This window comes from Carassius carassius, chromosome 14 (genome assembly GCF_963082965.1).
Source record: "Carassius carassius chromosome 14, fCarCar2.1, whole genome shotgun sequence".
In the NCBI taxonomy this organism is placed as follows: Eukaryota; Metazoa; Chordata; class Actinopteri; order Cypriniformes; family Cyprinidae; genus Carassius; species Carassius carassius.
Window position 1 is genome coordinate 679035 of NC_081768.1, and position 22500 is coordinate 701534.

Sequence of the window (22500 nt, forward strand, 5' to 3'; positions counted from 1 at the left end):
AAAATCCTGTTGGTAGTGAATCAGTTTGTGTGGTGACAGCGGCGCGGCCGTGTGCCTGGACTCCAGTATATTTGAAATCCCTCCTAATTAAACTTAATAGAATGTAAATTTAATTTGTGAGAAAACGGTGGCCGTTCCAATCTCAGGAATGATGGGGGCCGACAGGCGGGTTAATTACTGACTTGATCTACTGAGCTTGTGACATAACTTGTGATGTGTTTAATTGGAGTGTATTGGCTGGTTGATGGAGGCTCCGATGCCCCCTATCTGCGGTGCATGTAAACATCCATCTCTCCTTCTTTTGTCCTCTGTCCTTCTGAGGGCCGAGCAGCAGGAAATTAAAGGTGGGGCCTCGCTGTAACTGACTGATGTAAACTGCTCATTAATGAGCAGTCAGAGGCTCATAAAACTTTCATTTTTCAACATTTGAAGAGCTTATTAATTGATGGCCTCATGCCAGAGTCAGATCAGTTTGTTTTTACACAGAAATAGAGAAAAACAATAAAACTGTGTGTGTGTGCGTGCACACTTTTCTGTTATAGATTATATGTTGTGTTACGTTTTGTAGTGTTATATTGTGTTTTGTTATCCAATGTTATGTTACATTTTGTTACGTTATATTTTGTTGTGTTATGCTAAGTTATGTTATGTGTAACCCTAGGTTATGTTACATTTTGTGTTATGCTTTGTTTAACCCTATGTAAAGCTGACATCCTGTTATGTTTGTCATGTTTTTGTTGTATGTTTTATGTTTTGTTATTTTGTGTTATGTTTTGTTACGCTATGTTGTTTTGTCATTTCATTGTTTTGTTATGTTGCTATTTGTTCTGTTAAGCTTATGTTCTGTTCTGTTTGATGTTTTATTATGATATGTTATTTTACGTTTTGTGTTGTTACTTTACACTTTGTGTTGTTATTTTAGGTTATGTCGTTACCTTATATTGTGTTGTTTTGTTTTTCCATTATGTTTTGTTAACATAGATATGAGCTTATGTTCTGTTCTGTTGTTTTTTGTTTTCAAGTAAACATGATAAAGACAGTTCTTTACATCTTTTATCTGTGAATTGTTGAGTGTGTGCTTGTGTGTGTGTGCTTGTGTGTGTGTGTGTGTGTGTGTGTGTGTGTGTGTGCTGGTGTGTGTTTGTCCATATGCGCTTGTGTACTTGCACACATGGCAGAATCTGTGGTGGATAGAGACCTCACAGCCGTCTGTGTGTGTGTGTTAATTCATTCTTACACAATAAAGCTCCATTTCATACAGTGTTTGTGCATTTGGCCCATCATAAATCAAAGGTGGCAGTGGCATTAAGTACACACTACATTAGTCAGGCTAATTAATTTTGGGACACATCCATCCATTAGTCAGTGTTCCTGTGTTTCATGGGACAGATAGAGAGACCCTGACGGCTACTGTCAAACCAACCATGAAAATACACACAAGCACAAGTGTATCTTCACACACAGGCAAACACATCTGCGTGTTTACACACAGCTGATCTCCATCCAACAGTGTCAGACGATACACTCACACGGCTGCTGCTGAAATCACTCTTGTAATGAAATGTAGCCAAATGACTGAATGATATAACAATACAAACTGATAAAAATAATACACTACAGAGCTGACAATATCACAAACACTGAAGTGGATGGATGGATAAATAGATGGAAATATGGGTGGATGGATGGAAAGATGGATAAATGGATGAAAAGATAGGTGGTGGGATGGATGGATGGAAATATGGGTGGATGGATAGACGGACGGATGGATAAATGGATGAATGGATAGATGGATGAATGGATGAAAAGATAGGTGGAGGGATGGATGGATGGATGGATGGATGGATGGACAGATGGACGGACGGATAAATGGATGGATGGATAGATGGATGAATGGATAATTGGAAGAAAAGATAGGTGGAGGGATGGATAGACTGATAGATGGATTGGATGGTTGGACGGAGGGATGAATGATGGATGGATTGGTGGATAAATGGATGAAAACGGATGGATGGATGGACGGACCGATAAATGAATGAATAAATAGATGGAAAGATGAATGGATGTATGGATAGACTGATAGATGGATAAATGAATAGAAAGACAGGTGGATGGATGGAGAATTAGAAAAAAATATGGATGATGAACAGATAATTGGATGAAAATGGATGGATGGACGGACAGATAAATGGATGGATGATAGATGGAAAGATGGTTGGATGGATTGATAGACTGATGGATGAAGAGATGGAAAGATGGATAAATGGAGTAAAAGATTTGAGGAAGGATGGAAATACAGATAGATGGATGGATGAATAGATGGATAGATGGATCAATAATTGGATGAAAATAGAGATGGATGGATGGATGGATAATTAGATGAAAACAGATGGATGGCCGGGCAGATAAATGGATGGATAGATAGATGGAAAAATGGGTTGATAGATGGATGGATGGAAAGATAGCTGGGTGGGTGGATGATGGATGGATGGATAGATTTAAAGATGGTTGGATGGAATTACAAGATGATGGATCAATGGATGGGTGGAAAGATAGGTGGATGGATGGACGTATGGATAAATGGATGGATGAATGGAAAGATGGATGATTGAAAAGATGGGTGGGTGGATGGATGGACGAATGGATAAATGGATGGATGAATGGAAAGATGGATGATTGAAAAGATGGGTGGGTGGATGGATGGACGAATGGATGGATGGATGGATGGATGGATGTGGAAAGATGGGTGGATAGATAGATAAATGGATGAAAAGATAGGTGGATGGATAGGGAAAGATGGGTGGACGGATGGATAAATGGATGAAAAGATAGGTGAGTGGGAGGATGGATGGATGGAATGATAGTTAGATGGATGGACAGATAAATGAATGGATGGAGGGAGGGATGTTTTTGTTTTCTGTGGTGGTTTGTTCTGTAGTTGATCAGGAAGAGTTGCGTAACGATGTGTTCATTCTCCAGCACAATGCTCCTCGTCGTTCATCGTTTGCTCCAGATAAACCCACATGATCTCTGATCTCTATCCCTCTGCGTGTTTTTATCAGAGCTAACAAAGAGCATCACACATCACGGTCTAGAGACGTGCCTTTAATCAGAGCCTAATTAAAACAGAGAGAATGAAGAACAGCCACAGACTGTTCCTCTCACAGCCTCATTAACAACAGGCCGTTTGAGCGCGCTGCGTGCGGAGTGGTGAGGGCTTCGCCTGGCACAGAGACCCTCACGCCATCATGACTCCATTCAGAGCGCTAGGAGTGTCCTTCTGCTGCGGCGGCACACTTCACACGCACAGATACCACAGCTTTCTGATAAACAAAGATTTCATAGCTCAAATCATTTTTATTTTGCCCTTTTCTTTTTAAGCACCAACATTTGGTTTAATCTTTTATATATATATATATTGCATTATTGTTTATTTTTATTTTTTTAGTTTATTTTACTTTTTATCTTATTTTTATTTTATTCAAATTTTTTATGTTCAATTTAATTTAAAATAGTTTTATATATATTCGGGCTGGTGTTTTAAAAATTAATTTGTTTTACTTTTTATTATATGGTATTTTTATTTTATATTCTTTTATAATTTTTCTTTTAGTATATTTAAATGTATATTATTTTGTTTCTCCTGTATTATATTAATCTGTAATTACATATTTCTATTTATTTTAAAATATATATTTTCTTTTATTATGGTTTATTTAACTTTTTGTTTTATTTACTGTTTAGTTTACCTACTATAAATTGTTTTATATATTTGTTTTATTTATTGTTTTTATTCAATTCTATTTTATTTTTATTTTATTAAATTTTATTGTTTTATTTTATGCTTTTATTTTATTTTTGTATTCATTTTGTTCAATTAGTTATTTTATTTAAATGTTTTTTTATTGATTTCGTTTTTTCATTGCTCTTCTGTGTGTTTGATTTAGGCTCCATTATATATTCAAACTGTTCTATACTTCATTATCTTTAGCTGCATCACATTATCACTGAGTGTTGTTATCAGGTGTTTTATACTGTTGTGACATGTAGCTGCATCAGAGTTTTGTGATCAGGTCTTTATTTCAGGTTTTTCTCACACATTTATCTCAAGGCCTGCGGGATTGTCCGTTGCGTTTGCGTGTTTCTCTCATGTCAGTGCTGGCATTTAGGCTCCTCTCACTGACTGACATTAAACACAAGTGTCCCGCTGCTCGTCCTTCATATTTAAGAGAGCCATTAAGTGGCACATTGAGGATTCATGGCCTCTCGTCTTGAACTCCTCCTGTGATTTATCTGCTGTATCGGCTTTTGTTTGAGCACAGAATGAATCCAGTGACTGCTCCAGCATCTGTCGGTGTCATCATGTGCTGTAATATCCACAGAAACACATCCGTTTCTGCTGGGTTTTAGTTGTTGGTCTACAGTATTTAAACCTACTAGACAGACATGCTGTTTTAATATTCTGTAACATATAATCAGATGTTCATTCAGTTATGAAAGCATTTCCACTTCAAAACGGAGATTGAGACACTTTACAGCCTTTATTATCACTATAGGCTATATTTGCAGTATTTATAGTATTTACATCCTTGCTATTATAGTTACTGAACTGAAACGAAAATGAAATAATGAAATAAAAACATGTTTGTTACTCAAAATAAAAATAAATAGCTGCAAACAGCGATTACTGGGGTTCAAACATTTAAGGCATTTAGGCACATATGGAATAGACATTGTGTTAACATGGCTGTAACCATGTAAATCAATGAGTTAAAATAGCATTTTTGACAAAAGAAGGTAATTTACCAAATTGACCCAATTATAGCTAACAAAAGGACAAAATTTATCGAGATTGAGTGAAAAACCTAGGACTAGTTCTCCAAAGTAGGTTTTTTAACATAATTGAACATAATGAACAGTTTGATTGACACCAGTGGTTCTTGAGGCAATGTTGCTCAGCATGAAGAACTCTATCAAATGATATGAAGATTGAGTGTATGTGTGAAAAATCGTGCAATATACAATCATTTATACAATCATTTATAATTTATATTGCACCCCCAGTGACCGATTTCTTTCAAAATTCTTATAGACCTTTATGGCCATGAGTTGAACATGCCCATCGAGTTTTGTTCTGATTGACCTCCAGTAATCTTGTGTAATAGGTGATTAAATTCTCTGGGTGATGGCGGCCATGTTTGTTTAGATACGCAAATGTCCTCATAGTCCCTTAATTGGAAAAAAATTATTGATATTCAATATTATTATTATCAAGATAATATCAAGATAATTATTGATATTCACTGTCCTGAGAATATTTTTGCAGTGATTTGGTTTCGATCAGGTGTTAAACCTAGGACTAGTTCGCAAAAGTAGGTTTTGAATTTACTTTAAAATGGCGGGAAAACCGGACCTCGTAGAGCTAATCTGACTTTCTACTCTTTTTTTTTTTTTGTTTTGACCCAAGGTTTTCTAAAATATCTATATTTTTGTGTCTATGAGAAACGGTCTAGTAGTTGTGCATTTTTGATCGCTGTAGCTTCCCCCCATACTATATACATGTAAATACATGTATGTATTTTCAATACATATAGTCTATGTCTGTGTATTTATAAACAACATAATACACACACTAATATATATATACTACAATAAATAACAAAACACAACAAAATTGCTTAAACTTTAAAATAAAATAGAAAAATTGCAAAAAACATACAAATTTTACTAAATTGAAAATAAATAATATAACTCAATTTGGAATTTAAATTAAATTAAAGTGAAAACAAAAAATATAAAAAATAAAAACAAATATTAATAAAGACTATAATAGTATCTCAATGATAGTAAAATAATGCTATTTACAGCTCAATTAATATATTTTTTTTCCTTCAGATTTCTGAAATGCTGCCTGTACAAAATAAATACAAAATAAAATAAAGATAAGTAAAATAAAATCAGTCAAAAAAATATAAAAGGAAAACAATATAAGAAATCTAAAAATATACAAATAAATAAAAAAATATAAAACAATATAAAAATGCAAAATAAAAAAGAATCAATAATCATGAATAAAACATTTTAATTACTTTTAATGAATAAAGATAAATATTAATGGATTGTGTGTGTGTGTGATTTCTGGAAAGTGTGTGTCTGATGGTGTGGAGCAGCAGAAGCTTGTCCTCTCTCCGGGGGGCTTTTGTTCCTGATTTCATGCTATCAGAGCGACAGCATGTTTCTCAGCTTCGGCCTGTCAGCCTCATAAAGGGCCTGCGCCGGGGTCACAGCTCGAGGGACGGCCGTAAAAAATCGCTCAAAACCGGACGACAAAGCCCACCCAGAACACATCAGCGCAAACACCCGTCCGTCTCAATCTAACGCTGAAAATCACAGCATTTCACTCCAGGATGGAATAAGAAACCATCTTTAAGATTTAAAGATTAAACACATTTTGCACCCAAACTCAGTATAATGTAATGCAAGAAGTAACAAAAACTCACAACAAAATAAAAAATAAATTTAAACAAAATTTAAATGAAAACTGACTCAAAATATTAATAAAGACTATAATAGTGTAGGTAATATAATTTTTTTCATTAATGCATGTAACAGGCCTAAAACCTTCACATTTCTGCTGTTAAATCTTCTGAAACGCTAACTGTGCAAAATACATAAATCTGAAATAAAATATTTAGAAAAAGTCAAATAAACATGTCCAAACTTCTGTGATGCAATGCAAAAGCATATAATTTAAAATAAGTGTAATAAAAAAATAAGATGAAAAGAAAAATAAACTTAAAAAACATTTAATTTTTAAAAGTTAAAAGTAGATACATTTTATGTCCAAATTCTTTAATGCACATTAAAACTCTTTAATTGTCATTAATGCAAAAAGCATAATGTAAAACAACAATGTTAAAAAAAATAAATAAAAAAATCACAATCTAAATATAAATAATTTCTTCTTTTTTTCTCTCTCAGTTATAATGGTCCTGAAATTGTCTTCTTTTTAAAATTATGAAGCAAAAAATTTTTTTTTTCTTTTTTTTGCGTTCCACTCAAATCTCTCAAATGTCTCTCCACCTCTTCCCGGATCTCCCGGGTTAAAGGAGGCGGATCATTTGAAGGAAACGGTCTGATAAATTAAAGGCTGTTATTGTGAATGAAGTGTCATTGTGTTCTGCTCTATTGTAGCGGCTCCTTTCACACTGTAACACAGAAAAGCTCCGTCTCTCTCACACACACACACACACACACACACACACACACACAGATCAGCGCTGTGAGACTCCAGCTCAAGTGTTGATCTGTTAAACTCTCTAATGAGTGCAGTAATAAGTGCAGCAGGTTCATTCATTAAGAGTCATTATGATGCTGAAAGTGCTCTTCATTCTTCATCAGGTGTGCTTCTCATATGAGAAATCATCAATACATCAGCTGTTTATTTGTTTCACACACACCAGGCTTCATTATTTTATCAGCATTAGTGGTTTGCGGGTGTCGATGTCAGAGTGTCATTAATTGTTGCTTGTTGAACTTTATTGATTGTCGGTAATGAACTCTGCTGAGACGCTCGTTAGAGGAGAGCTTATCTCTGCTTAATTGAGCGTTTGTCCCATCCTCTCTGAAACGCTGCATAATCTCATCCGTCTGAATGAGAATCACACACTTATTTATCGATAAGGTATGAGATTAATATTACACTCACCAGTCAAGTTGGCTGCTAAAAATTAAAGTTACTAGTCGTTCAGAACTCCTACTAGACCACACAAAACTATATGTTTATATACCGTGTATATATATATATATATATATATATATATAAACAGATCTTGAAGGAGAAGTGACTTTTATTAAGGAAAAATATTTTATAAAAGTTATTTGAATTAATAGCATTTATTTTGTTGTAAAACAAGTCCAGTTTGTGTCTCTATTAATGCATTGTTTGCTTTGTCATTTATTACAGATGTTTTCAACATTATTATTGGAGAAACAACTGAAAACAAGAGTATAAAATACAAGATTAGTTCTTTTGATTTCACAAATTTATTTCCTTCACCTACTCTCTAAAACAAAAATAAATAAATAAATAGTAAAAATATTTAATTCACAATTTGTATGGTTTCAGAAGTTATTTAGATATATGAACTGAACAAATTTATAGTAGTCAATTCTGCTTCATGATATTTGTAAATCAAACACAGTGTCTAATTTTTTTTTTTTTTTGGTAAATATTTGTTTTTCTATTTTCAGGAAATACTGGAAAAAAAATTGAACATAAATATTTAACAGTATTCCTCTTTTGATTTTATTTAATTTCATATTATAGTTTTATTTTAATTCTCTCACTCACCTCCAAAACATTAAGATAAAATAAAAATAAAATATTTTTTCAAAATAATATAATACGTTTAATTCAGTTTTTTATGGCTTCAGAAGTTTAGAGACATTATTAGAGATTTCTAACGATCACTTGTTTGTGAATCAGACGGAGTGTGATTTGAGATGTGTGATGTGAAAGAGCCGGGTCAGAACGTGTTTAACAGAATCAGTCAGGAGTGTGTGACAGACAGATCTCCACTGACTGAACAGACATTAACCAGTCTGTTGACCATCTGTGCTGCCTGGTTTCACAGATCTGCATGAACAGCAGGGAGTGTGTGTGTGTGTGTGTGTGTGTGTGTGTGTGTACAGGTGGATGAGTGTGTAAAACAATGAATCCTTTAACTCACTTAAACCAGTGGACACACACCCATTACTAACACAACACACATTTACAATGAAGCATCTGCTCACTCCGTCCAGTCAAGAAGCCTGTTATTTAGCTATTGTGTCTCTGTGTGTGTGTGTGTGTGTGTGTTCGCATGTGTATGTATGGGGGTCTCTGTGTGTGTGTGTGTGTGTGTGTGTGTGCGTGTGTGTGTGTGTCTATGTGTGGTGGTCAGTGTGTGTGTTTGTATGTATGGTGGTCAAGTCAAGTCACCTTTTATTTATATAGCACTTTAAACAAAAAAGATTGCGTCAAAGCAACTGAACAACATTAATTAGGAAAACCAAAACTCCATCGGTGACAGAATGGGGAAAAAAACCTTGGGAGAAACCAGGCTCAGTTGGGGGGCCATTTCTCCTCTGACCAGACGAAACCAGTAGTTCAATTCCAGACTGCAGCAAAGTCAGATTGTGCAGAAGAATCATCTGTTTCCTGTGGTCTTGTCCTGGTGCTCCTCTGAGACAAGGTCTTTACAGGGGATCTGTATCTGGGGCTCTAGTTGTCCTGGTCTCCGCTGTCTTTCAGGGATGTAGAGGTCCTTTCTAGGTGCTGATCCAGCATCTGGTCTGGATACGTACTGGATCCGGGTGACTGCAGTGACCCTCTGATCTGGACACAGACTGGATCTGGTGGCTACGGTGACCTCGGAATAAGAGAGAAACAGACAAATATTAGCGTAGATGCCATTCTTCTAATGATGTAGCAAGTACATAGGTTGTTATGGGAAGTGTTTCCGGTTCCGGTTTACCTAATTAATGCAGCCTAAAAATCCTTTTAACGGATTTGGATAATAAAAGCATATTAGTATGTTATGTGTAAGCCAGGTTAAAGAGATGGGTCTTTAATCTAGATTTAAACTGCAAGAGTGTGTCTGCCTCCCGAACAATGTTAGGTAGGTTATTCCAGAGTTTAGGCGCCAAATAGGAAAAGGATCTGCCGCCCACAGTTGATTTTGATATTCTAGGTATTATCAAATTGCCTGAGTTTTGAGAACGTAGCGGTCGTAGAGGATTATAATGTAAAAGGAGCTCATTCAAATACTGAGGTGCTAAACCATTCAGGGCTTTATAAGTAATAAACAATATTATAAAATCTATGCGATGCTTGATAGGGAGCCAGTGCATTGTTGACAGGAACGGGCTAATATGGTCATACTTCCTGGTTCTAGTAAGAACTCTTGCTGCTGCATTTTGGACTAGCTGTAGTTTGTTTACTAAGCGTGCAGAACAACCACCCAATAAAGCATTACAATAATCTAACCTTGAGGTCATAAATGCATGGATTAACATTTCTGCATTTGACATTGAGAGCATAGGCCGTAATTTAGATATATTTTTGAGATGGAAAAATGCAGTTTTACAAATGCTAGAAACGTGGCTTTCTAAGGAAAGATTGCGATCAAGTAGCACACCTAGGTTCCTAACTGATGACGAAGAATTGACAGAGCAACCATCAAGTCTTAGACAGTGTTCCAGGTTATTACAAGCAGAGTTTTTAGGTCCTATAATTAACACCTCTGTTTTTCAGAATTTAGCAGTAAGAAATTACTCATCATCCAGTTTTTTATATCGACTATGCATTCTGCCAGTTTTTCAAATTGGTGTGTTTCACCAGTCCGCAAAGAAATATAGAGTTGAGTATCATCAGCATAACAGTGAAAGCTAACACCATGTTTCCTGATGATATCTCCCAAGGGTAACATATAAAGCGTGAAGAGTAGCGGCCCTAGTACTGAGCCTTGAGGTACTCCATACTGCACTTGTGATCGATAGGATACATCTTCATTCACTGCTACGAACTGATGCCGGTCATATAAGTACGATTTAAACCATGCTAATGCACTTCCATTAATGCCAACAAAGTGTTCAAGTCTATGCAAAAGAATGTTGTGGTCAATTGTGTCAAACGCAGCACTAAGATCCAATAAAACTAATAGAGAGATACACCCTCGATCAGATGATAAGAGCAGATCATTTGTAACTCTAAGAAGAGCAGTCTCAGTACTATGATACGGTCTAAATCCTGACTGGAAATCCTCACATATACCATTTTTCTCTAAGAAGGAATAAAATTATGAGGATGAGGTTGTCAGTGTGTGTGTGTGTGTGTGTGTGTGTGTTTGTCAGTTTGTGTCATTGTGTGTGTATGTATGGTGGTCAGTTTTTGTGTGTATGTGTATGTATGGTTGTCTGTCTGTGTGTGTGTGTGTGTGTGTGTTGGTCAGTGTGTGTCATTTTATGTGTTTGTCTCTCACTCTCTCTCTCCCTCTATCTCTCTCTCACTCACTCACTCACTCACTCTCTCTCTCTCTCTCTCTCTCTCTCTCGCTCTCTCTCTCTCTCTCTCTCTGTCTCACTCACTCTCTCTCTCTTTCTCTCTCACTCACTCTCTCTCTCTCTCTCTCTCTCTTTCTCTCTCTCTCATTCTCTCTCTCTCTCTCTCTCACTCACATTCTCTCTCCCTCTCTCTCTCTCTCTCTCTCTCTCTCTCATTCTCTCTCTCTCTCTCTCTCACTCACATTCTCTCTCCCTCTCTCTCTCTCTGGGTGTGTCTGTGCCCCCAGTGCTGGAAGGTCATGGGGGTCAAAGTGATGAATTTTTATGGGTCTGTTCCTTGTGTTTCAGGCCTGTTCTATTCTCCTTGCGCTGCACTGACTCTCAAAGACTTTCAGGCCGGCCAATTTGTCCTGCAGGGCTCTAGAGAATGGCCCATTCGAGTGGTTAAATACCAGAGGGGCAAACACACACAGCTCCTCTCTCGCATCCCACAATGATTTGTGGCCCGTCCATTATGTGCGGCAGAGAACAAATGTGCTCGGCTGGGGCTCGGCGGTATCGGAGGCCCTTGGCCCTGCTGGCCATTGTTTTAGAGAGATTTCCCAGATGTTGAGATGGCCAAGATAAATAGATGGCTTTATCCTCTCTCTCCCACACCTCTTTATCTGCCCTCGTCTCTTTTCAGTGCACGGACCCCCTACATTGAGCTTCTCCACCGCAGGGGCTGATGGGAAAGGATGCGTGTGGGATTTTCAGAGAGTGTTAAAGTTAGATGATCTCATAAAAACAAGCACACATGGTGCTGACTGTAATGCGTGTACTGTACAGCAGTGTTAAGGGGACAGCTGAAATCCTGTCATTTACTTATAATTTGAAGAAAGTTGTTAAACATTGACTTCAGTTATATTTTTTCCACATTATGGAGGTCAATGGGTACCGTCAACAAATATATTTTGAAAAACAATGTAGGTTTGGAACTACACGAGTATTAGTGGTGATAGAATTTAGATTTTTGGGTGAACTGTCCAAAAATTTGCACCATTGTTTTCGTCAACAACTTTTTTTTCCCACGAAAGATAACCAAGGTTTATACAACAGCGATTTACTAAAGAAATTGTGTTCTTCCTTTGCATTTTCACGTACAGACAACTTTGTTGTTAAAAAAATCCCTGTTCAAACGGATCTGCGAAAATTACTAAAAGCTCTGCATTATGTATGCCAGGCCAGTAGGTGGTGATGTCACTTTGTAAGAAACACTATAAACGTGTGCACATGCACAAAAATAATAAATTATATATATATATATAGCTACTTAAATGTATACATGCTAAAATAAAGAAAATATATAGAATGTATTTAAAATATTAAATATATTAAAAACATTAAAATCATACAGAAAAAATACATGAAATAGAAATTATAAAAATATACAAAGCTGATAAATAATAGTAATTAGTAATTTAATTTTTTTATATAAATAATTAAATAATTTTATATAAATATATAAATAATACATAAATAAAATTAAATGAAATAAATAATATAAATAATTTTTAAATATAAATGTTCTGTATTATATTTAATTTAATATAAATTACATATATAAACAATGTTTCATGTATAATATAAATTAAATTGTAGCTCTAGTGGTAGAGCATTGCGTTAGCAGCATAAGGTTATGGGTTCGATTTCCAGGGAATGCATGTTAGGTAAAAACTGTTAGCCTGAATTACTGTAAATCACTTTGGATAAAAGCGTCTGCTAAATGCATACATTTATTTATTTATAAATTATATAATTTACATTTACATTTACATTTAATCATTTAGCAGACGCTTTTATCCAAAGTGACTTACAAATGAGAACAATAGAAGCAGTCAGGTCAACAAGAGAACAACAACAGTATACAAGTGCCATGACAAGTCTCAGTTAGTCTAGTATAGAACGCACATTTTTTTTTTTTTTTTTTTTTTTATTAAAAGACAAGAAAAGGAAAAGTGCTAGTGTTAGTTGGTTAAGTGCAGGCAAAAAAGATGAGTCTTTAGATGTTTCTTGAAAATGAGTAAAGACTCAGCTGTACGAATTGAGATTGGGAGGTCATTCCACCAGCTGGGGACAGTCCAGGAAAAGGTCCTTGAGAGTGATTTTGAACTTCTTTGGGATGGTACCACAAGGCGTCGATCACTTGCAGAGCGCAAACTTCTGGCACATAAGGGCACATAAGATTTAACCAATGAGTTTAGGTAAGTTGGTGCCGTGCCAGTGGTCGTCTTGTAGGCTAGCATCAGTACCTTGAATTTGATGCGAGCAGCTACTGGTAGCCAGTGTAACCTGATGAGGAGAGGAGTAACGTGAGCTTTTTTTGGCTCATTGAAGACAACCCTCGCTGCTGCATTCTGGATCAATTGCAGAGGCTTGACAGTACATGCAGGAAGAGCCGGGAGAGCATTACAATAGTCCAGTCTGGAGAGAACAAACGCTTGGACAAGAAGTTGGGTTGCTTGCTCTGACAGGAAGGGTCTAATCTTCCTAATGTTGTATAAGGCAAACCTGCAGGACCGGGTAGTTGTAGCAATGTGGTCTGTGAAGCTTAACTGATGATCCATCACAACTCCTAGGTTTCTAGCTGTCCTCGAAGGAGTAATGGTTGATGAGCCCAGCTGTATAGAGAAGTTGTGATGAAGCAATGGGTTAGCTGGAATCACCAGGAGTTCGGTCTTCGTAAGGTTAAGCTGAAGGTGATGGTCATTCATCCAGCTAGAGATGTCACTCAGACAGGCTGAAATGCGAGCAGCTACCGTCGGGTCATCTGGTTGGAATGAGAAGTAGAGTTGGGTGTCATCAGCGTAGCAGTGATAAGAAAAGCCATGCTTCTGAATGACAGATCCTAATGATGTCATGTAGATTGAGAAGAGAAGTGGTCCAAGTACTGAGCCTTGAGGAACCCCAGTAGCAAGGTGGTGTGACTTTGAAACATCACCCCTCCAAGACACACTGAAGGATCTGTCAGAGAGGTAGGACTTAACCCACAGGAGTGCGGTTCCACAGATGCCGATCTTTCTGAGGGTGGACAGGAGAATCTGGTGATTAACAGTGTCAAAAGCAGCAGAAAGGTCCAGTAAGATGAGTACCGAGGATTTTGAAGCTGCTCTTGCTAGTCACAGGGCTTCAGTAACCGAGAGCAGAAAAAAATATATAATTTATCTTAGTTTTCTTGTGCTAATCTTCATTTCACATTTTCTTCTGGAAATGCTTGAGATGTTCTGGTCAATATTAGAATAAAGGCCTAATCTGTAATTGTGGCCCTTTTTTTGCACCTCCCAGTGTCTCTCCTTTTGGCTGTTTTTCTCCAGCTCTGTCCTCAGTTGCTCATTTTCTGGGCTGTGATGGCAGTGCTGTAGAATTATGGGATAGAAATCAATAGTGTCAGGATTGAGTGATCAGGGAAAGTTTTAGTGCTGTGGACTCAAGGCTTCATCAACACGTCTCCTGAACCCCGAGCACACGACTCACTTTACTGCGCTCCGGATTAATCGCCTCCGGCAGAGCATCATGGGATTGGCCTGAACACATCGGGGCTTGTTGTAGGATGTAGTAACTTTTGTGCCACATTTTTCTGACTGTGTGACATTCACTGTCTGGATGTGAAGCTGAAAGCTGATGCACGTGAGATCCAGAGAAATCACAGACCTGAATGTTTGTTTATTTGTTTTATAAAACTTTGTAATTATAATTATTCGTATTGTTTTTTTTAGATTGTATATTATTTAATATAAATAACAGTACTTTAGATTTTGTAATATAAAATTATATATGATATTATATTTAATTTAATATATATTTAATATTATATATATTGCATCTATATATTATATTTCATATTAAAGCAACAATAATAACCAATGTTATTGATATTATTATTATTATTAATAACAATATTATTATTTTTTTTTTTTTGGAAATTTATTTTATATTTTACAGATTATATTTTGATAATATTCTATATATTTTACATAAATCTAATATAAATTGCTGTATTTTGTGTATTATGTTATTTTATTATAAAGCGCAAAAACACACACACACACATATATATATATACAGGTGCTGGTCCTTAGAATATCATCAAAATTTGATTTCACCAATTCCATTCAAAAAGTGAAACTTGTATATTATTTTCATTCATTACAGACTGATATATTTCAAATGTTTATTTCTTTAAATGCAACTTTTTGATGATATTCTAATTATATGACCAGCACCTGTGTATATATATATATATATATATATATGCGCACACACAATATATTAAGTACAGTATAATACAGTAAACACACATGTAATATGTAAACAAAAAAACTTTTATTTTGGATGTGATTAAGATAAGGAGAAACGTGACAAAATAACGCGGCAGCTTTTGCACTTTGCAAAATATATATATATATATATATATATATTTTTTTTTTTCTTTCCTCGTTATAGATGTTGTTTCCTCTGCACTGATTCACTCTCAGTGTTTATTATCTCGTGCTGGAGTATGAATTGAATGTTAATGTGATTTGAGTCCAGTGTTGTGCCTGAACGCGTTCATTGAACGATAGTTCATGAACTCGTTCATATTTTGGGCGAACGTGAACTGAACGTGCTGTATTAATGCCTGATGAACGTTACTGTGAACTCGTTCATTCTGGTGTCTGTGAACGGCACGCTCTCTCAGGTTAACTTCGTTCAATAGGGTGCCAGATTTCTATAGAGCCTTCCAGGCAAAAACCCGGCTAAAACACACCGTAAACGGGTCTTAATATGTAGCGGAAAAACACCCAATCTGGCAACACCCAGCCACCAGTGTCGCACCGCCTCATGCGTGACGCGTCATCAAAAAAGAAAAAAAAAAAATGCATGGAGGCGACAGCAGCATGTAGCAAGAAGGCGTATGATCATTTAAAAGAATTTTATGATGTTTATGACAAGGTCGGTGAGAATGGGAGACAAAGCATTAAAGCAACAATGGGGAAATGCTGTCCCCTCAATGCTAATGTAAACCCTGGTTGGATAAGGATTCAAAATTAGATATAAAGAGGAAATCTGACGCATAGCTTCATTGTTAAAACTGATAAAATAATTGCTGTCTGTGATTCTATATGGGCTGTGGCAATAATTTTGAAAAATAATAGCTTGCAGCAACGTATGGAAAAAAAGAACTATGAACTAGTTCATTTTTGGAACTTAGTGAACTTAGTTCAAAATTTTGTAGTTCGAACTATGAACTGAACTAGTTCATTTTAAAATTAGTGAATTGAACTTTGAACTAGTTCATGTAGAAAGTGAACTTTCCCAACACTGTTTGAGTCGAGGTCAGTGAGAGAGCGCTCAGATTGAGTTAATGCACGCTTCTGAAGTCACATGACCCGCGGCGTCCAATCACAGGCCTGTACTCAGGTCAGCCTCAGTTTGTGTTGATGCACCTGGTGTGTAATCAAGATCACGGGCTTTAATTAGTGATATGTTTTAATGAGCTGCAGCAGAACACATGATGAGATGAATCTGATCAGTCACTGTCAGTGAACACATGATCAATCAATCCGTCTCTGACTCTGTGTTTGATTGATTACTGGACTGATGCGATTGGAAACACGAGGGTTGATGTGTAGAGATGTGTACCTGCTTTAATGCATGCACAAAACAGTACCTGAATTACCGCGGTACTTCCATGTTTTGTGGACAGTTTGAGGTTGTAAATATCTCATTAAGGTAATCAATCAGTACCATGGTATAGAATATATATATATATATTATTTTTTTATTATATTATATATAATTATATTTATATTTTATATTCATTTTTGTTTTTTTTATAATGTATATATATTTATTTACTTTCATTTCTATATTATACATAATGTTATCAATATATGTGTATCTATTTGAAATATAAAGGATAAAAAAAATCTAATATTAGATACATATAAATTTTAAAATTGACATTTGAAATCCAAAGAATAAAATTCTTTTTATATATATATAAAAAAATTATATATATATATATTTTTTTCTATTTAAGCAGTAATCATTAATTAATTAATTTAAAATATATATATATATATATGTGTATATATATATATATATATATATATATATATATATATATATATATATATAATTACATTTGAAATTAAAATGTAAACAATCTGTAATTTCTGATCTGTCAGTAATGTCATTCTGTGCTTTAGTATTATCTATTATCTATCTAATGACTTTAAACTGTATAATTGATCATTGACTCATTAATTTTTAGTATTTCATGCATGTGTGTTTATTTATCTTTGTAATTAGTCATATAAAGATCACGTGCATTCAGAGGGTCAGCTGATTGTATATCGTCTGAATCCTGCTGGTTTCTCAAATCCATCTGAATATGAATGTTTTCTGAACTCTACAGTAAGATGCTTTTCTGTCGAGTTTCTGCTTGACCGGCTTTCAATCTCTGCATCAGTGTTTGAGTTTTTCCTTATTCTTGAGAAAAATCAGAAGTGAATGAATGTTGTGGCTCCTGAGGGCCGCTCTCACTGTCTCTGGCTCCTTTGAGCTGTTTTTCCAGAGCTATTCATTACAAATCAGCTTAATGAGAGCAAAGCGCATTAGTGCTCCGCTGCAAATGACTGAAAGATGGAGCGATTTGTTAGCTCTTTAGAGAGCAGCTTAAGCCAAAGCTGTTTGTTCTGATCCTCGGCTCTCTGACATTTCCCTCCGAAGGGGTTTTCCTGCCGGGTTTTATTGGCTTGACCTGATTAGCTAATCTGTGCTTTGAATTTCAATGGCTTCTCGGGCCGGGAACCGGATTACCTCATTCAGCGGTCCTCAAACACAGATGGCCGAATGTTTAACCGATTGTTAAAAGAGTCGACAAAAGGGACTTTAGCTCCGTGCATGCAGAGGAAGAAAGAGAGATGCTGCAGATGTTGTGATGCTGATATTAAATCGATTTCATCTCTTCTTCTTCTTCAGAGTCTGTGCTCAAACGCTAGCATGCAGACGGTCAGATCCACTGACACCAATGAAATCGACAAACTCATCTTCAGAGAGTCAGACAATGACCACAAGGTGAAGCCTTTCACTGCTTCATTTAGTCCTCAGACATATGTGTTCAACCAGTACATCTGTACATCTATCACACACACACAGATATATAATATATACACCTACCAGTCAACAGTTTTTGAACGTTTCTATTTTTAATGTTTTTAATATTTTTTAAATATTTTTGTGGAAACTGTGAAACATTTTATTTTTCAGGATTCACAGATGAATAGAAAGTTCAAAAGAACAGCATTTATTTGAAATAGAAATCATTTGTAACATTATAAATATCTTCACTGACACTTTTGATTAATTTAACACATCCTTGATGAATAAAAGAAGTAATTTCTTTAAAAAAGTAATTTTACTAACCCACAATTTTGAACCAGAGACATTGTCATACACTTTGTTTATAATATCATGTCTCGTTGGTTTGTGCTGTTAAAGGTTGTTCACTGATGTGTGTTCTCTGTCCTCTCATAGGTTGTCCTCCAGCTGGAGAAGAAGTTATTTAACTACATTAACCAGGACGTTTTCCGGGAAAACAATGGAACGCAGGTAAGAGACTCGTTCCTGTTTAAATGCCTCATAACCGTGTGAATGTTTGACTTCTGTCTTCCTGAAAGAGACGCTTTGATGGAGAGCAGCTGCGGAGTGTAATGAACTTTATTAATTAAGATGATTAGCGGCACACTGGATGTGATTGTGGATACAGATGTTAGGGCAGAGTATGATGGAGAGGTCAGATCTGATCCTCATATCAGCACTTATAAAGAGACGCATTCACAAAATACTAATAATTGATCACATTCAGTTAAGTACAGTTATTTGAAAATAAATAAATAAAATAAATATTACCGTATTTTCCGGACTATAAGTCGCACTTTTTTCATAGTTTGGCTGGTCCTGCGATTTATAGTCAGGTGCGACTTATCAAAATTAATTTGACATGAACCGAGAGAAATGAACCAAGAGAAAACATTACCGTCTCCAGCCGCCAGAGGGCGCTCTATTCTGCTCTGTTCTCCTGTAGTCTACACTGAAGACATATAGCGCCCTCTCGCGGCTGGAGACGGTAATGTTTTCTCTTGGTTCTAAATAAATGCGATTTATAGTCCAGTGCGACTTATATATGTTTTTTTACTCATCATGACGTATTTTTGGACTGATGCGACTTATACTCAGGTGCGACTTATAGTCCGAAAAATACGGTAAGTAAAAATGGAAACAAAAACATAAATTAAATCAAAATATATAAAAATAAATTTGATAAAAATGTAAAAAAATAAAATTAATAAGTTATGTGAAAAATGTTTATTTCCTGTCAAACTCTAATGCTACTAATATTTGTCGCTAGTTATCAGTCTTTAGCCAAATTAAACTGATGCCAGCATGAATAGCTGACAAGCTCTCGTGCTGAAAAACTAATTTAATTATAAAACACACACCTTTAAGCTGCTTTAAATGTTTTCATGTGATCAGAGTGTGTTTGCGTCGTTCACACAGATTGTGTTTTGGATTTTCTGTTTAATGCACACTAAGTTTCTTCTGAAGCAAAAACAGTGATAAAATAATCATAGAGTTTACTAAAAGTTTTTAAGGTAAGAAGTTGCAATCAATTTATTTTAGCTACATTTAAATACATTTATTTGATTAACTTTAAAAAGAATTTAGGGATGCACTTTGAAAATTTCCTCCGATACCGATAAACGATCATTACATTTTTTTATATATAGCATCATCATTAAAAGCCACATCCCAAACACTTCAACATAAGCAGCTTAGTTTGAACAATTTACATTTTAAAAATAATTTTACTCTCCCATTACCAAATTTTGTCAAATTACTAAAAGACTTATGAGTAAATAAAATAATGCATACATTGGATTGGTCCATTGTAGATGCACTCAACGCACACACAAAACACTGGCGCACAAAGATTCAACAACAGTGTGCATCTGAAGTGTCTCTGAAGGAACTAATGCATTAAGATATTGGACAGATTTTCTTATTAGGACGATACCGATAACAGAAAAACCTTGCATTTATCGGCTGATACCGATAAATGTTGGCCGATATGTCATGCATCACTAAAATAAATAGTTTGCAACCACTTACCTTATTAATTTTTTTAGCATTTTTTTCAGTGTACTCACAGTACTAATGCAAAACTTCATAACTTGGTTTCTTGAGTAATGCAGACGTGCACTTGTCAGACGCATCCTTGTGCATGATGTGCATTAAAACGTTGCAGTTAGGTTGAAATAACTACTTTTTTTCTTTTTTTAAATGCTTCTCAAGACCTTGCATTTTTCTACTTCCACAGAAATACGTCTAGCTTTTATTGCATTTAAAAATAAAATGAATATATGAACGGGCTCCGTTTTATTTGTGTATTACTGAGATATATTATTATAGTTTTTCAGTGTTATGTTTTTATAATTTTTTTGTATTTTCCATTTTCATTTTAAATGTAATAAAACTTGAATAATTTTGTGTTTTTATAGTTTTTATAATTTTTTTTATCTATTTTAGTTTTAGTTATCAGATTAAACTAAATAAACCAGAAGTAGCTGAAATATATTTTTACATTTTGTTTATTTTGAGAATTAGTTTTATTGTCGTTTTAAATTTTAATTTTAATTAATTTAGTTCAGTTGTGTTTTTATTGTTTATATATTTTTAGAAAAAAAATTATTTAAGTTTTAGTTAAGTTAAACAGTATAAAAAGAGAAGTTTGTATATATTTAATATATTAACTATTTTCATACACATTTTAATTTTGTTTTTATTCATTTTTATTCATTTTTATTATTTTTATTTTTTATTAGTTGTGTGTGTGTGTGTGTGGTGTGTGTGTGTGTGTGTGTGTGTGTGTGTAGTGTGTGTGTTGTGTGTGTGTGTGTGTGTGTGTGTGTGTGTGTGTGTGTGTGTGTGGTGTGTGTAGTGTGTGTGTTGTGTGTGTGTGTGTGTGTGTGTGTGTGTGTGTGTGTAGTGTGTGTGTTGTGTGTGTGTGTGTGTGTGTGTGTGTGTGTGTGTGTGTGTGTGTGTGTGTGTGTCTGTGTGCGGTGTGTGTGTGTGTGTGTGTGTTTGTGTGTGTGATGGATGTCATGATGGCACATGAGAGATAATCTGATGGTCATGCTCTACTTAAACACACGTCTCATGATCTCTGGAAAACAAACTGCCTCCAGAGCGACGAATGTTCCTCCCGCTCCTCGACTCCAGCATCCTTCATCAGCGACTAGAGTTGTACCAGCTTGACAGAAATTTAATTCGAGGCAGCTCTCGAAAATAATTATTGTATTTTAAAAGGAGTAATCATTGGTCAGGACATGATTGAATACGTCCATGCCTATTGACTTTTGCCATGATTAATAGGTTTGTTTAGTCGATATAGCCATCGAAATTGTATAATTAATTATCCAGGCGGCTGTCAGGCGGCGAGGATGGAGCGCTCTGATGAGGATTTGGGAAGATTAAATTTTCCGCAGGACCTGTGTGTGTGTGTGCGTGTGTGAGAGAGAGAGAGAGACGCCTCCATCCCACTAACTCTCATTGATTTTGCTTCAGTGTCTCTTTATTGAAACTTTATCAGGTGAATCCGAGAGGAATCTGGAGCGGGTGATGAACTTCTCCATCTGCGCTCGTCATGCGGGCCGCGTACACGCTCTACATCGCTCAAACCGCAGTTTTTAAGAGTCCCAATAAATAAATAAATAACGCGAGGCTCTCATCCGACACACACCATATTTCAGCTGTCGTTCCCTCCTGATCAAAGCAGACTCGAGGAAACGCTGCGCGCATGAGAATCTGCTCACATCACGCTTTTATCAGTCTGATATTGGTAACAGATCTGCGTTTTCTGTACATTATTATAGTTCGAGGTCAGATTTCACTTGTAAAGTGGGGTTTATTGATATAATGTTTCACATAATACAGATTCATTCACAGCAGAGACAAAATAAACAGCATCAAAGACGCAAAGATTCAGTCATTTCAGTTGTGATCGAACTATAAAGCAGCTCTACTGAAGATTATATAGACTCAAATATATTTGTTGACTTTGTAAAATGCAAGAGAAAGAACACTTCAGAAAGCTAGAAATGCTCAATCTGTTCCTCTGTTCTTCAGTTACAAGTTTCAGACATGTGAGCACCAGAACTGCAATGAATGAGCTGCTCGTGTCGAGGCTCTAATATTTGATTGGCTGTAGTTTTTGAGCATTGATGATATGTTAGTGAGAGATGAATAGAGCACTCAAAATAATGCATTTGTCATAAACAGTGTGAAAAAATATAGCTGCTGCGCTGAAAATAAAGTGAGTGGAGTAAAACTCCTCTGAAAGCACCTCTCACCCCGCTCTTATCGATGGCC

The 22500-nt window shown here is 35.6% G+C and overlaps 1 protein-coding gene across 3 annotated transcripts in view; it reads left to right on the forward strand.

The window, feature by feature from the left end:
* Window positions 1-22500, forward strand: part of LOC132156671 (inositol polyphosphate-5-phosphatase A-like) — a 164028-nt gene that overhangs the window by 117050 nt on the left and 24478 nt on the right. For all 3 annotated transcript variants that reach the window (XM_059565607.1, XM_059565606.1, XM_059565605.1), the window contains exons 10-11: window positions 18052-18147; window positions 18607-18681. In XM_059565607.1, the coding sequence (XP_059421590.1) occupies window positions 18052-18147; window positions 18607-18681 (171 nt within the window). The remainder of the gene's footprint in view (window positions 1-18051; window positions 18148-18606; window positions 18682-22500) is intronic.